The following is a 16,446-nucleotide window of genomic DNA, read 5'->3' as shown; positions in this document are numbered from 1 at the left end:
GCCTACCTGGTTAAATAAAGGTGTTCTCAACTAGCCTACCTGGTTAAATAAAGGTGTTCTCAACTAGTCTACCTGGTTAAATAAAGGTGTTCTCAACTAGTCTACCTGGTTAAATAAAGGTGTTCTCAACTAGTCTACCTGGTTAAATAAAGGTGTTCTCAACTAGTCTACCTGGTTAAATAAAGGTGTTCTCAACTAGCCTACCTGGTTAAATAAAGGTGTTCTCAACTAGTCTACCTGGTTAAATAAAGGTGTTCTCAACTAGCCTACCTGGTTAAATAAAGGTGAAATTAAAAATACATTTTTAAAAAATGTTGAGAATACTGGCTTGCAGAGAGAACTGTTTTCCTGTCTCAGCTAAAGTGGGAAATACTGGGTAGGTTCTCTACTATCCAAAAATATGTGTAGATTTGGAGGGGGGGGGGGGCTGTGTCTCACGGCCTTCTGCTGGCTTTTCACTCCACACTGGATAGTACCAGGTCTTTTAAAGCTCTGTTGCTGGATGTGTACGACAGAGTCAACCTCTGAAAACTACACCTATTTGGTTAGTAGAGACCCTACTGACTATTTCCCACCCCCACTTTAGCTGAGGCAGGTAGAAATATTTTATATTTTTACAAGCCAATAAGTCTCCCATATACTGTGTGTTGCATTGCAGTGAATTGGATGGGTGGAGTAAGGACTCCCCAGTACTCTGTATTAAAGCCGTTGCCCGGCACAAGATACGCATTGAAGTTTTACAGACTCTATTGAGTAATTCCAATAGCATATATATTAGTATTTTATTTTAAAAAATGTATTTGTTTAAACATAGCCTACACAATAGCTTTCAATATACCAGTATTTGTGTAAAATACGTCTCTTTTTTTGAAACCCTGTGAACTGCACCGGAGTGCAAAAACAAAACAAAAAAAACGAGTTTAGCATGTCTTTGTAGGGGGACTCTTATCTTGAAGGAAAACATCTTTGATTGCGCTGCAAGCCTTTTATTCTGACTGCTAGGAGAACGGTCAACTCGTTCACACACGACAACAAAAAAATACGAATTTGGTGTGAATATTATTCAAAGCCCCATTGGTTCGAACAGCTGTGGTCACGTTGCACGATTCCGCTATTCTGATTGGCGTAGGATTTTCTTCCAATTGAAATGTCCAATCACGGCACGGTTTGCGAGAGTGGCTTTATTTGAGTTCACCTTCTCACTTGTCCGGACACGTGAGCCTCCTAGGAGAAGGTTATTTTGTCGCCAAGTATAATTTCTAAATGATCCATGGGGTAAGAGAAGATTAACTTTATACCCTTTACACATATAATACAATATTTATTGCTCGCTTGTTTATCATGTTACCGCTTGGTGTGTTTTGATGAGGGATTTTCGGTAATATTATACTGTATACTGTACTGATAGCTAGGTAACTCTACCAAACGTGCATGAAATGATTACATTATAAGGGATGTGTGTGACCGCCCCCAGGTTTGAATGAGGATGATTCTGCTTCTTTGACTGTGGTCAGGACTCGCATCCCATGGTGCAACGTGAAACGGGAGTCCTAGCCTGCGACCGAAGCTGTCAACAGAAAGCCTACACCACCACCACCAGTTTTTGCATCCATCATCAGCCAAAACATTCAGAAGGGCTGCTTCCAGATGTCTCTGCTAGAAGATATATTTGATCTGTTGCAAAATGTCCTTGAGTATTTCGGAGTCTCTCCTGACATGGTAAAAAAAAATGAGTTACATATCACAAATGCAGTGGCTCAATTTATAGGATGCTTGTTTTGAGATTGTACCAAAAGATTGAAGAGTGCTTCGTGTGTGTGTGTGTGTGTGTGTGTGTGTGTGTGTGTGTGTGTGTGTGTGTGTGTGTGTGTGTGTGTGTGTTTTTCAGCTAATTCCAGTGTGGGAGAGCCAGTTGTGCGGTCAGTACCGGAGCCTGGTGCGGATGATCGGGACCAACCTCCCATTGACCCCGTCTCCACGTATCCACTTCCAGGTCAATATGAATGTAAACTGGTTAATACAGGTCTAGGATCATCTGAAGTACCACATCAGTCTACCACTCCGTAACCGACCACTCCGTAACCGTTGACTCCGTAACCCACGACTCCGTAACCGTTGACTCCGTAACCCACGACTCCGTAACCGTAGACTCCGTAACCGACCACTCCGTAACCCACGACTCTGTAACCCATGACTCTGTAACCGACCACTCTGTAACCGACCACTCCGTAACCGACGACTCCGTAACCCACGACTCCATAACCGACCACTCCGTAACCGACCACTCCGTAACCCAACTCCGTAACTGACCACTCCGTAACTGACCACTCCGTAACCGTCGACTCCGTAACCGACCTCTCCGTAACCGACCACTCCGTAACCCACAACTCCGTAACCGACCACTCCGTAACCCACCACTCCGTAACCGACCACTCCGTAACCCACCACTCCGTAACCGTCGACTCCGTAACCGACTACTCCGTAACCGACCACTCCTTAACCGACCACTCCGTAACCGTAGACTCCGTAACCGACCACTCCGTAACCGTCAACTCCGTAACCGACCACTCAGTAACCGTCGACTCCGTAACCCACGACTCCATAACCCACGACTCCGTAACCGACCACTCCGTAACCGACCACTCCGTAACCGTCGACTCCGTAACCGACGACTCCGTAACCGACGACTCCGTAACCGACGACTCCGTAACCGACGACTCCGTAACCGACGACTCCGTAACCGTAGACTCTGTAACCGTAGACTCTGTAACCGTAGACTCTGTAACCGTTGACTCTGTAACCTTTGACTCTAACCGTTGACTCTGTAACCCACGACTCCGTAACCGTAGACTCCGTAACCGACCACTCCGTAACCCACGACTCTGTAACCGTAGACTCTGTAACCGTTGACTCCGTAACCCACGACTCCGTAACCGACCACTCCGTAACCGACCACTCCGTAACCGACCACTCCGTAACCCACGACTCCGTAACCCACGACTCCGTAACCGACCACGTAACCGCTGACTCCGTAACGTAGACTCCGTAACCGACCACTCCGTAACCGTTGACTCCGTAACCCACGACTCCGTAACCATAGACTCCGTAACCGACCACTCCGTAACCCATGACTCTGTAACCCATGACTCCGTAACCGACCACTCCGTAACCGTTGACTCCGTAACCCACGACTCCGTAACCCACGACTCCGTAACCCACGACTCCGTAACCGTAGACTCCGTAACTGACCACTCCGTAACCCACGACTCTTTAACCCACGACTCCGTAACCCACGACTCCGTAACCGACCACGTAACCGCTGACTCCGTAACGTAGACTCCGTAACCGACCACTCCGTAACCGTTGACTCCGTAACCCACGACTCCGTAACCGTAGACTCCGTAACCGACCACTCCGTAACCCATGACTCTGTAACCCACGACTCCGTAACCGACCACTCCGTAACCGTTGACTCCGTAACCCACGACTCCGTAACCCACGACTCCGTAACCGTAGACTCCGTAACTGACCACTCCGTAACCCACGACTCTTTAACCCACGACTCCGTAACCCACGACTCCGTAACCGACCACTCCGTAACCGACCACTCCGTAACCCACGACTCCGTAACCGACCACTCCGTAACCGACCACTCCGTAACCGACCACTCCGTAACTGACCACTCCGTAACTGACCACTCCGTAACTGACCACTCCGTAACCGACCACTCTGTAACCGACCACTCCGTAACCGACCACTCCGTAACCGACCACTCCGTAACCCACCACTCCGTAACCGACCACTCCGTAACCCACCACTCCGTAACCCACCACTCCGTAACCCACCACTCCGTAACCGTCGACTCCGTAACCGTCGACTCCGTAACCGACCACTCCGTAACCGACCACTCCGTAACCGACCACTCCTTAACCGACCACTCCGTAACCGACCACTCCGTAACCGTCAACTCCGTAACCGACCACTCAGTAACCGTCGACTCCGTAACCCACTACTCCATAACCCACGACTCCGTAACCGACCACTCCGTAACCGCCCACTGCGTAACCGACGACTCCGTAACCGTCGACTCCGTAACCGACGACTCCGTAACCGACGACTCCGTAACCGACGACTCCGTAACTGACGACTCCGTAACCGACGACTCTGTAACCGTAGACTATAACCGTAGACTCTGTAACCGTAGACTCTGTAACCGTAGACTCTGTAACCGTAGACTCTGTAACCGTTGACTCTGTAACCTTTGACTCTAACCGTTGACTCTGTAACCCACGACTCCGTAACCGTAGACTCCGTAACCGACCACTCCGTAACCCACGACTCTGTAACCGTAGACTCTGTAACCGTTGACTCCGTAACCCACGACTCCGTAACCGTAGACTCCGTAACCGACCACTCCGTAACCGACCACTCCGTAACCCACGACTCCGTAACCCACGACTCCGTAACCCACGACTCCGTAACCGACCACTCCGTAACCGACCACTCCGTAACCCACGACTCCTTAACCGCTGACTCCGTAACGTAGACTCCGTAACCAACCACTCCGTAACCAACCACTCCGTAACCGTTGACTCCGTAACCCACGACTCCGTAACCGTAGACTCCGTAACCGACCACTCCGTAACCCATGACTCTGTAACCCACGACTCCGTAACCGACCACTCCGTAACCGTCGACTCTGTAACTGTCGACTCCATAACCGTCGACTCCGTAACCGTCAACTCTGTAATGTAGACTCCGTAACCGACCACTCCGTAACCGACCACTCAGTAACCGACCACTTCGTAACCGTTGACTCCGTAACCGATGACTCCGTAACCGTAGACTCCGTAACCGTAGACTCCGTAACCGTCGACTCCGTAACCCACGACTCCATAACCGTAGACTCCGTAACCGACCACTCCGTAACCGTCGACTCCGTAACCGTCGACTCCGTAACCCACGACTCTTTAACCCACGACTCCGTAACCGACCACTCCGTAACCGTTGACTCCGTAACCCACGACTCCATAACCGTAGACTCCGTAACCGACCACTCCGTAACCGTCGACTCCGTAACTGACCACTCCGTAACCGACCACTCCGTAACCGACCACTCCGTAACCGTTGACTCCGTAACCCACGACTCCATAACCGTAGACTCCGTAACCGACCACTCCGTAACCGTCGACTCCGTAACCGTCGACTCTGTAACTGTCGACTCCATAACCGTCGACTCCGTAACCGTCAACTCTGTAATGTAGACTCCGTAACCGACCACTCCGTAACCGACCACTCAGTAACCGACCACTTCGTAACCGTTGACTCCGTAACCGATGACTCCGTAACCGTAGACTCCGTAACCGTCGACTCCATAACCGTAGACTCCGTAACCGACCACTCCGTAACCGTCGACTCCGTAACCGACGACTCCGTAACCGTCGACTCCGTAACGTAGCCTCCGTAACGTAGCCTCCGTAACCGACCACTCCGTAACCGACCACTCCGTAACTGACCACTCAGTAACCGACCACTTCGTAACCGTCGACTCCGTAACCGACCACTCCGTAACCGTCGACTCCGTAACCGTCGACTCCGTAACCGACCACTCCGTAACCGTCGACTCCGTAACCGACCACTCCGTAACCGTCGACTCCGTAACCGTCGACTCCGTAACGTAGCCTCCGTAACGTAGCCTCCGTAACCGACCACTCCGTAACCGACCACTCCGTAACTGACCACTCAGTAACCGACCACTTCGTAACCGTCGACTCCGTAACCGACGACTCCGTAACCGTCGACTCCGTAACACATTGAGGTAAATCGTTGTTATGGAGATGGGACCAGAAGACTTCTGGTTCTGTGGTTTGGTCTCACACTCAGCTGGCTCATACTGTCCACAGATTCCTCTACACACCTCCCGACAGCACAGATACCTGGACGTCACCATGGATACCCTCCCCGCTATCCCCTCCTTGGCTGACGTGCTCTGGGTGGCGGAGGATGAGGGAGACAGCTTCACCAAAATCAGGTAGATGGGACCCAGTAGATATACACAGACTCAGACTGGTAGAACCCAGTAGATATACACACAGACTCAGACTGGTAGAACCCAGTAGATATACACAGAGACTCCTCAGACTGGTAGAACCCAGTAGATATACACACAGACTCAGACTGGTAGAACCCAGTAGATATACACACAGACTCAGACTGGTAGAACCCAGTAGATATACACAGAGACTCCTCAGACTGGTAGAACCCAGTAGATATACACACAGACTCAGACTGGTAGAACCCAGTAGATGTACACAGACTCAGACTGGTAGAACCCAGTAGATATACACAGAGACTCAGACTGGTAGAACCCAGTAGATATACACAGAGACTCCTCAGACTGGTAGAACCCAGTAGATATACACAGAGACTCCTCAGACTGGTAGAACCCAGTAGATATACACAGAGACTCCTCAGACTGGTAGAACCCAGTAGATATACACAGAGACTCCTCAGACTGGTAGAACCCAGTAGATATACACAGAGACTCCTCAGACTGGTAGAACCCAGTAGATATACACAGAGACTCCTCAGACTAGTAGAACCCAGTAGATATACACAGAGACTCCTCAGACTGGTAGAACCCAGTAGATATACACAGAGACTCCTCAGACTGGTAGAACCCAGTAGATATACACAGAGACTCCTCAGACTGGTAGAACCCAGTAGATATACACAGAGACTCCTCAGACTGATAGAACCCAGTAGATGTACACAGAGACTCAGACTAGTAGAACCCAGTAGATATACACAGAGACTCCTCAGACTGATAGAACCCAGTAGATGTACACAGAGACTCAGACTAGTAGAACCCAGTAGATATACACAGAGACTCCTCAGACTGGTAGAACCCAGTAGATATACACAGAGACTCCTCAGACTGGTAGAACCCAGTAGATATACACAGAGACTCCTCAGACTGATAGAACCCAGTAGATATACACAGAGACTCCTCAGACTGGTAGAACCCAGTAGATATACACAGAGACTCCTCAGACTGATAGAACCCAGTAGATATACACAGAGACTCCTCAGACTGGTAGAACCCAGTAGATATACACAGAGACTCCTCAGACTGGTAGAACCCAGTAGATGTACACAGAGACTCCTCAGACTGGTAGAACCCAGTAGATATAGTCACCCTGAGGGTTGTGTGTAGAATCCTATGGGGACATGTTATTGACATGTCAGAGAAAAGAGTAGGAGCGATTACTACCCAACTGTAAACAAGTTAAGCTAGCTAGCTAGTAATTTTTGCTAACTTGTTGGGTGAAAAGGTTAACTTTATTTACTGTTAATTAGCCATCGTAAATCTTTGCAAGCAAACGGAACGCTTCTCCAAAACGGCAAGGTGTCTCCAGTAATGTCTGCTTTCTGAGGGTTGTGACATCTCCGCTTTCCAAAAAGCTTGTTCTCAATCTGTCATTCCTTCTGGTCCGATCTCAGGCACCGGGAGCGTCCGTCCCGACGGGGTGCTGTGAGTCGGGACGACGAGGTGGTGCTGGCCCCTCCACGTCCAGGGGACCGAGGGTTGGCAGCGGTCCGAGCCCAGCCAGGAGACATGATGCTGGGGCACAGATCAGACCCAGTGGCCCTGCGGAAGATCACAGCCCTGGAGGACGAGCTGCTCAAACTACGAGCTCAGATTGCCATGATTGTCACCGCGCCACCCTCAGGTGTCTAAACACACACACACTCACTCACACCTATCCCAGTCATGGTAAACACACACTCACTCACACCTATCCCAGTCATGGTAAACACACACACTCACTCACACCTATCCCAGTCATGGTAAACACACACACTCACTCACACCTATCCCAGTCATGGTAAACACACACTCACTCACACCTATCCCAGTCATGGTAAACACACACTCACTCACACCTATCCCAGTCATGGTAAACACACACTCACTCACACCTATCCCAGTCATGGTAAACACACACTCACTCACACCTATCCCAGTCATGGTAAACACACACTCACTCACACCTATCCCAGTCATGGTAAACACACACTCACTCACACCTATCCCAGTCATGGTAAACACACACTCACTCACACCTATCCCAGTCATGGTAAACACACACTCACTCACACCTATCCCAGTCATGGTAAACACACACTCACTCACACCTATCCCAGTCATGGTAAACACACACTCACTCACACCTATCCCAGTCATGGTAAACACATTCATTCCTCTATTATGAAAGTGATACACCAGACTTATCGTTTGTTCACCCTTTTCTCTCCCTCCTTTCCAGCCCATTCCCAGAACCTTCTGGGTACCCCTGGAATGTCCCCTGCCTCTGTCCTCACCTCCACCCCTTATCGCCCTCCACCTCCTTCCTGTCCTCCTCCACCTCCTCCCTGTCCTCCTCCACCCAGCTCCTCTGTTGGTCTGTCTGCGGTGGAGAATCTAATCCAGCAGGGCAGGGAGGCCGGTAAAGGTCATGCCCAGGGGAAGAGCCATGAGGCTGGGCAGGTTGGACTACTACGGTCCCAGGATAAGGCGGTAGGACAGGGCCCGGTCCCCACCATGCTGGATGTACTGAATGAACTGAACCAGGTGAAACTACGCTCCGTGCAGAGGTAAGCATGGACACTAAGGCATGTCACTGTGCCGGAGTCAAGTCTACAACTCTGAGAGCCTGTCTGTCTATGGCAGCAGATCTGCCAAGCTGCAAGCCTTTTGCGGTGAAATCAAATGTTATTGGTCCATATTTAACAATGTTATTGGTCACATACACATATTCAACAGCAATTACAGCTGCAAGACTCTTGGGGTATGGCTCTATAAGCTTGGCACATCTAGCCACTTTGATTTTTTGCCCATTCTTCAAGTTAAAACTGCTCCAGCTCCTTCATGTTGGGATGGGTTCCGCTGGTGTACAGCAATCTTTAAGTCATACCACAGATTCTCAATTGGATTGAGGTCTGGACTTTGACTAGGCCATTACAAGACATTTACATGTTTCCCCTTAAACCACCCGAGTGTTGCTTTAGCAGTACGCTTAGGGTCATTGTCCTGCTGGAAGGTGAACCTCCGTTCGCCAAATGTGTTTGCTTATTTTTTTCTTTAAGCAATGGCTTTTTGTCTGGCCACTCTTCCATAAAGCCCAGCTCTGTGGAGTGTACGGCTTAAAGTGGTCCTATGGACAGATACTCCAATCTTCCGTAAACCCCAGCTCTGTGGAGTGTACGGCTTAAAGTGGTCCTATGGACAGATACTCCAATCTTCCATAAAGCCCAGCTCTGTGGAGTGTACGGCTTAAAGTGGTCCTATGGACAGATACTCCAATCTTCCGTAAAGCCCAGCTCTGTGGAGTGTACGGCTTAAAGTGGTCCTATGGACAGATACTCCAATCTTCCATAAAGCCCAGCTCTGTGGAGTGTACGGCTTAAAGTGGTCCTATGGACAGATACTCCAATCTTCCGTAAAGCCCAGCTCTGTGGAGTGTACGGCTTAAAGTGGTCCTATGGACAGATACTCCAATCTTCCGTAAACCCCAGCTCTGTGGAGTGTACGGCTTAAAGTGGTCCTATGGACAGATACTTTTCATCTCCTTCAGGGTAATTTTGGTCTCTTTGTTGCCTCTCTGATTAATGCCCTACTTGCCTGGTCTGTGAGTTTTGGTGGGCGGCCCTTTCTTGGCAGGTTTGTTGTGGTGCCATATTCTTTCCATTTTTTTAAATAATGGATTTAATGGATTTTATTTATTCAGCCACCAATTGTGCAAGTTCTCCCACTTAAAAAGATGAGAGGCCTGTAATTTTCATCATAGGTACACTTCAACTATGACAGACAAAATGAGACAAAAAAATCACATTGTAGGATTTTTAATGAATTTATTTGAAAATGATGGTGTATATAGTTGAAGTTGGAAGTTTACATACTTAGGTTGGAGTCAGTAACTGTTTGACATCATGGGAAAATCAAAAGAAATCAGCCAAGACCTCAAAAACAATTGTAGACCTCCACAAGTCTGGTTCATCATTGGGAGCAGGGAATGGGGTGCCATTTGACACGGTCTTGTGTTTGATATCATTTTAAGACTCTTGGTTTCAGGAAATGGCAGTTATAGGTTTACATTTTTTTTAAAGAATAAAATCACTTACAAAATGCTCCAGCTTCCTGAGGGGGAAGTTGACTGACCTCCCCCTAACCAACCTCAGGCCTGAGGGGGAAGTTGACTGACCTCCCCCTAACCAACCTCAGGCCTGAGGGGGAAGTTGACTGACCTCCCCCCTAACCAACCTCAGGCCTGAGGGGGAAGTTGACTGACCTCCCCCTAACCAACCTCAGGCCTGAGGAGGAAGTTGACTGACCTCCCCCTAACCAACCTCAGGCCTGAGGAGGAAGTTGACTGACCTCCCCCTAACCAACCTCAGGCCTGAGGGGGAAGTTGACTGACCTCCCCCCTAACCAACCTCAGGCCTGAGGGGGAAGTTGACTGACCTCCCCCTAACCAACCTTAGGCCTGAGGGGGAAGTTGACTGACCTCCCCCTAACCAACCTCAGGCCTGAGGAGGAAGTTGACTGACCTCCCCCTAACCAACCTCAGGCCTGAGGAGGAAGTTGACTGACCTCCCCCTAACCAACCTCAGGCCTGAGGGGGAAGTTGACTGACCTCCCCCTAACCAACCTCAGGCCTGAGGGGGAAGTTGACTGACCTCCCCCTAACCAACCTCAGGCCTGAGGGGGAAGTTGACTGACCTCCCCCCTAGCCAACCTCAGGCCTGAGGAGGAAGTTGACTGACCTCCCCCTAACCAACCTCAGGCCTGAGGGGGAAGTTGACTGACCTCCCCCTAACCAACCTCAGGCCTGAGGAGGAAGTTGACTGACCTCCCCCTAACCAACCTCAGGCCTGAGGGGGAAGTTGACTGACCTCCCCCTAACCAACCTCAGGCCTGAGGGGGAAGTTGACTGACCTCCCCCTAACCAACCTCAGGCCTGAGGGGGAAGTTGACTGACCTCCCCCCTAACCAACCTCAGGCCTGAGGGGGAAGTTGACTGACCTCCCCCTAACCAACCTCAGGCCTGAGGAGGAAGTTGACTGACCTCCCCCTAACAAACCTCAGGCCTGAGGGGGAAGTTGACTGACCTCCCCCCTAGCCAACCTCAGGCCTGAGGAGGAAGTTGACTGACCTCCCCCTAACCAACCTCAGGCCTGAGGAGGAAGTTGACTGACCTCCCCCTAACCAACCTCAGGCCTGAGGGGGAAGTTGACTGACCTCCCCCTAACCAACCTCAGGCCTGAGGGGGAAGTTGACTGACCTCCCCCTAACCAACCTCAGGCCTGAGGGGGAAGTTGACTGACCTCCCCCCTAACCAACCTCAGGCCTGAGGGGGAAGTTGACTGACCTCCCCCTAACCAACCTTAGGCCTGAGGAGGAAGTTGACTGACCTCCCCCTAACCAACCTCAGGCCTGAGGGGGAAGTTGACTGACCTCCCCCCTAACCAACCTCAGGCCTGAGGGGGAAGTTGACTGACCTCCCCCTAACCAACCTCAGGCCTGAGGGGGAAGTTGACTGACCTCCCCCTAACCAACCTCAGGCCTGAGGGGGAAGTTGACTGACCTCCCCCTAACCAACCTCAGGCCTGAGGGGGAAGTTGACTGACCTCCCCCCTAACCAACCTCAGGCCTGAGGGGGAAGTTGACTGACCTCCCCCTAACCAACCTCAGGCCTGAGGGGGAAGTTGACTGACCTCCCCCTAACCAACCTCAGGCCTGAGGGGGAAGTTGACTGACCTCCCCCTAACCAACCTCAGGCCTGAGGGGGAAGTTGACTGACCTCCCCCTAACCAACCTCAGGCCTGAGGGGGAAGTTGACTGACCTCCCCCCTAGCCAACCTCAGGCCTGAGGGGGAAGTTGACTGACCTCCCCCCTAACCAACCTCAGGCCTGAGGGGGAAGTTGACTGACCTCCCCCTAACCAACCTCAGGCCTGAGGGGGAAGTTGACTGACCTCCCCCCTAGCCAACCTCAGGCCTGAGGGGGAAGTTGACTGACCTCCCCCTAACCAACCTCAGGTCTGAGGGGGAAGTTGACTGACCTCCCCCTAACCAACCTCAGGCCTGAGGGGGAAGTTGACTGACCTCCCCCCTAACCAACCTCAGGCCTGAGGGGGAAGTTGACTGACCTCCCCCTAACCAACCTCAGGCCTGAGGGGGAAGTTGACTGACCTCCCCCTAACCAACCTCAGGCCTGAGGGGGAAGTTGACTGACCTCCCCCCTAGCCAACCTCAGGCCTGAGGGGGAAGTTGACTGACCTCCCCCCTAACCAACCTCAGGCCTGAGGGGGAAGTTGACTGACCTCCCCCTAACCAACCTCAGGCCTGAGGGGGAAGTTGACTGACCTCCCCCTAACCAACATCAGCCCTGAACATGTTAAACATATTTCTAGTTAGCTACTGAAGCTAAATTCCCAACGACACATACGTCTGTGTAGCCTACCATTTCTCCTGAGGAAGTCTTCTGCCAACATCAATATTAGGTTTAGGAGGTGCACTTGCCTCTGATTGGAGGTGTGGGTGTCACATGTGCAGCAGGGGGAGGGGGGGGAGGGGGGTTCTCATAATAAATTATCCAAGGTTGGCAGGTCTGACGCATGTCCTGGTTTTGCCCCAACCCCCAGGTCGCCCGGGGGAACGCCGGTGCGGAGGAGGCGGAGCAAGGGCGCGGCGTTGCTAAGCGACCCGGCCTCCATGATTGCCGAGGCCCTGAGGAGGAAGTTCGCCCACCGTCGCCTCGACGACTCGTACGACAAAGAGAACCGCTCGGTAGAGCTCTCGCCGTTCGGCAGCCCCGATACATCGCCCTGTGTAAGTACATACAGAACCACGTTTACAAACTGTAACCCAGGCTGTTAGGAGAGACCGTCCCAGGCTGTTAGGAGAGACCGTCCCAGGCTGTTAGGAGAGACAGTCCCAGGCTGTTAGGAGAGACTGTCCCAGGCTGTTAGGAGAGACCGTCCCAGGCTGTTAGGAGAGACAGTCCCAGGCTGTTAGGAGAGACCGTCCCAGGCTGTTAGGAGAGACCGTCCCAGGCTGTTAGGAGAGACAGTCCCAGGCTGTTAGGAGAGACAGTCCCAGGCTGTTAGGAGAGACAGTCCCAGGCTGTTAGGAGAGACAGTCCCAGGCTGTTAGGAGAGACCGTCCCAGGCTGTTAGGAGAGACAGTCCCAGGCTGTTAGGAGAGACAGTCCCAGGCTGTTAGGAGAGACTGTCCCAGGCTGTTAGGAGAGACAGTCCCAGGCTGTTAGGAGAGACAGTCCCAGGCTGTTAGGAGAGACAGTCCCAGGCTGTTAGGAGAGACAGTCCCAGGCTGTTAGGAGAGACTGTCCCAGGCTGTTAGGAGAGACAGTCCCAGGCTGTTAGGAGAGACAGTCCCAGGCTGTTAGGAGAGACAGTCCCAGGCTGTTAGGAGAGACAGTCCCAGGCTGTTAGGAGAGACAGTCCCAGGCTGTTAGGAGAGACAGTCCCAGGCTGTTAGGAGAGACAGTCCCAGGCTGTTAGGAGAGACAGTCCCAGGCTGTTAGGAGAGACAGTCCCAGGCTGTTAGGAGAGACCGTCCCAGGCTGTTAGGAGAGACAGTCCCAGGCTGTTAGGAGAGACAGTCCCAGGCTGTTAGGAGAGACAGTCCCAGGCTGTTAGGAGAGACAGTCCCAGGCTGTTAGGAGAGACTGTCCCAGGCTGTTAGGAGAGACAGTCCCAGGCTGTTAGGAGAGACAGTCCCAGGCTGTTAGGAGAGACAGTCCCAGGCTGTTAGGAGAGACCGTCCCAGGCTGTTAGGAGAGACCGTCCCAGGCTGTTAGGAGAGACAGTCCCAGGCTGTTAGGAGAGACAGTCCCAGGCTGTTAGGAGAGACAGTCCCAGGCTGTTAGGAGAGACAGTCCCAGGCTGTTAGGAGAGACAGTCCCAGGCTGTTAGGAGAGACAGTCCCAGGCTGTTAGGAGAGACAGTCCCAGGCTGTTAGGAGAGACAGTCCCAGGCTGTTAGGAGAGACAGTCCCAGGCTGTTAGGAGAGACAGTCCCAGGCTGTTAGGAGAGACAGTCCCAGGCTGTTAGGAGAGACAGTCCCAGGCTGTTAGGAGAGACAGTCCCAGGCTGTTAGGAGAGACAGTCCCAGGCTGTTAGGAGAGACAGTCCCAGGCTGTTAGGAGAGACAGTCCCAGGCTGTTAGGAGAGACAGTCCCAGGCTGTTAGGAGAGACAGTCCCAGGCTGTTAGGAGAGACAGTCCCAGGCTGTTAGGAGAGACAGTCCCAGGCTGTTAGGAGAGACAGTCCCAGGCTGTTAGGAGAGACAGTCCCAGGCTGTTAGGAGAGACTGTCCCAGGCTGTTAGGAGAGACAGTCCCAGGCTGTTAGGAGAGACAGTCCCAGGCTGTTAGGAGAGACAGTCCCAGGCTGTTAGGAGAGACAGTCCCAGGCTGTTAGGAGAGACTGTCCCAGGCTGTTAGGAGAGACAGTCCCAGGCTGTTAGGAGAGACAGTCCCAGGCTGTTAGGAGAGACAGTCCCAGGCTGTTAGGAGAGACCGTCCCAGGCTGTTAGGAGAGACCGTCCCAGGCTGTTAGGAGAGACCGTCCCAGGCTGTTAGGAGAGACCGTCCCAGGCTGTTAGGAGAGACAGTCCCAGGCTGTTAGGAGAGACAGTCCCAGGCTGTTAGGAGAGACAGTCCCAGGCTGTTAGGAGAGACAGTCCCAGGCTGTTAGGAGAGACAGTCCCAGGCTGTTAGGAGAGACAGTCCCAGGCTGTTAGGAGAGACAGTCCCAGGCTGTTAGGAGAGACTGTCCCAGGCTGTTAGGAGAGACTGTCCCAGGCTGTTAGGAGAGACAGTCCCAGGCTGTTAGGAGAGACAGTCCCAGGCTGTTAGGAGAGACAGTCCCAGGCTGTTAGGAGAGACAGTCCCAGGCTGTTAGGAGAGACAGTCCCAGGCTGTTAGGAGAGACAGTCCCAGGCTGTTAGGAGAGACAGTCCCAGGCTGTTAGGAGAGACAGTCCCAGGCTGTTAGGAGAGACCGTCCCAGGCTGTTAGGAGAGTCTGTCCCAGGCTGTTAGGAGAGACAGTCCCAGGCTGTTAGACTGTGTCCCAATAGTCTCTCCTATCTGTGGTGTCCCCCAGTCAGTGTCAGTCTGTGATCTGCCGGCAGGTGGTGCTGTTTCTCTGTCTGTAGTGTGTCTGTGGTAATTTTGTAGTTGATGGTAAAATGTGGGTAAAGTTACTGGGACTTTACAACCTTATAGAGCTCTGGCCAAAATAAATGCCCTATGTAGGGAACAGAGAGACATAGTGCACTACTTTTGACTAGAACCCTATGTAGGGAACAGGGAGACATAGTGCACTACTTTTGGCCAGAGCCCTGTGTAGGGAACAGGGCACCTTTTGTTCTCTTCCACTTATCTGGTCACGTGACCTGTCTTTTTGTTTTAGATCCCCCAGCATTCCAAGCGCAGCCAGGGACGACTCCACCTGTGACCTCTGACCTCCAAGGTCAACTAAACCAGCAGCCTATCGCTTCGCCAACCGGGAACACCGATGCCTCCCCGCCGACTGCTATGGCAACTGCTGACTGAGCGTGCGTCCCAATAATACCTCCTTTCTCTCGAAGTGTGCACACTTGTTCGCTACTATTAGATTAGGGAAGTGAACAAGTGTACGTTTTAGGAGGAAGGAGAGATAATTGGGATACAGCCCAGGTCTGTTTTTCATCATGTTCTGTTGTTCTATGCTGCGTCCCATCAGGTATTGTTTATATAAAGGGACCGTTGATATCGAGCGTGATTTATTTGCATGCAGTCATTTGAATTGTGTATATATTTAGCTGTAAATACACTATGTGACCAAAAGTATGTGGACACCTTATCCAACATCTCATTCTAAAATCATGGTCATTTAATATGGAGTTGGTTCCTCCACCTTTGCTGCTATAACAGCCTCCACTCTTCTGGGAAGGTTTTCCACTAGATGTTGGAACATTGCTGCTATAACAGCCTCCACTCTTCTGGGAAGGCTTTCCACTAGATGTAGGAACATTGCTGCTATAACAGCCTCCACTCTTCTGGGAAGGCTTTCCACTAGATGTTGGAACATTGCTGCTATAACAGACTCCACTCTTCTGGGAAGGCTTTCCACTAGATGTTGGAACATTGCTGCTATAACAGCCTCCACTCTTCTGGGAAGGCTTTCCACTAGATGTTGGAACATTGCTGCTATAACAGCCTCCACTCTTCTGGGAAGGCTTTCCACTAGATGTTGGAACATTGCTGCTATAACAGCCTCCACTCTTCTGGGAAGGCTTTCCACTAGATGTAGGAACATTGCTGCTATAACAGCCTCCACTCTTCTGGGAAGGCTTTCCACTAGATGTAGGAACATT

General features: G+C 51.7%; 1 protein-coding gene across 1 annotated transcript; it reads left to right on the top strand.

The window, feature by feature from the left end:
- The first annotated feature begins 979 nt into the window (after positions 1–979).
- mtfr2 (mitochondrial fission regulator 2) lies at positions 980–15,845 on the top strand. Its single transcript, XM_036976420.2, has 8 exons — positions 980–1,275; positions 1,475–1,719; positions 1,889–1,993; positions 5,904–6,031; positions 7,504–7,733; positions 8,331–8,658; positions 12,708–12,894; positions 15,501–15,845. The coding sequence occupies exons 2-8, from the start codon at positions 1,648–1,650 to the stop codon at positions 15,543–15,545; spliced, it is 1,095 nt and encodes a 364-aa protein (XP_036832315.2). The 5' UTR covers positions 980–1,275; positions 1,475–1,647; the 3' UTR covers positions 15,546–15,845.
- The last annotated feature ends 601 nt before the right edge of the window (positions 15,846–16,446 follow it).

The sequence above is a fragment of the Oncorhynchus mykiss genome, chromosome 4 (assembly GCF_057628025.1).
Source record: "Oncorhynchus mykiss isolate SJ-2025 chromosome 4, ASM5762802v1, whole genome shotgun sequence".
NCBI lineage: Eukaryota > Metazoa > Chordata > Actinopteri > Salmoniformes > Salmonidae > Oncorhynchus > Oncorhynchus mykiss.
Note: the sequence above shows the minus strand (reverse complement) of the source record. Positions and strands in the feature narration are given on the sequence as shown.

Coding starts and splice junctions, on each gene's coding strand:
- mtfr2 (XM_036976420.2), top strand. CDS start 1,648: ATGTCTCTGCTAGAAGATATATTTGATCTGTTGCAAAATGTCCTTGAG. Junction 1,720..1,888: donor TCGGAGTCTCTCCTGACATG/GTAAAAAAAAAT, acceptor TGTGTTTTTCAG/CTAATTCCAGTGTGGGAGAG. Junction 7,734..8,330: donor TGTCACCGCGCCACCCTCAG/GTGTCTAAACAC, acceptor CCTCCTTTCCAG/CCCATTCCCAGAACCTTCTG.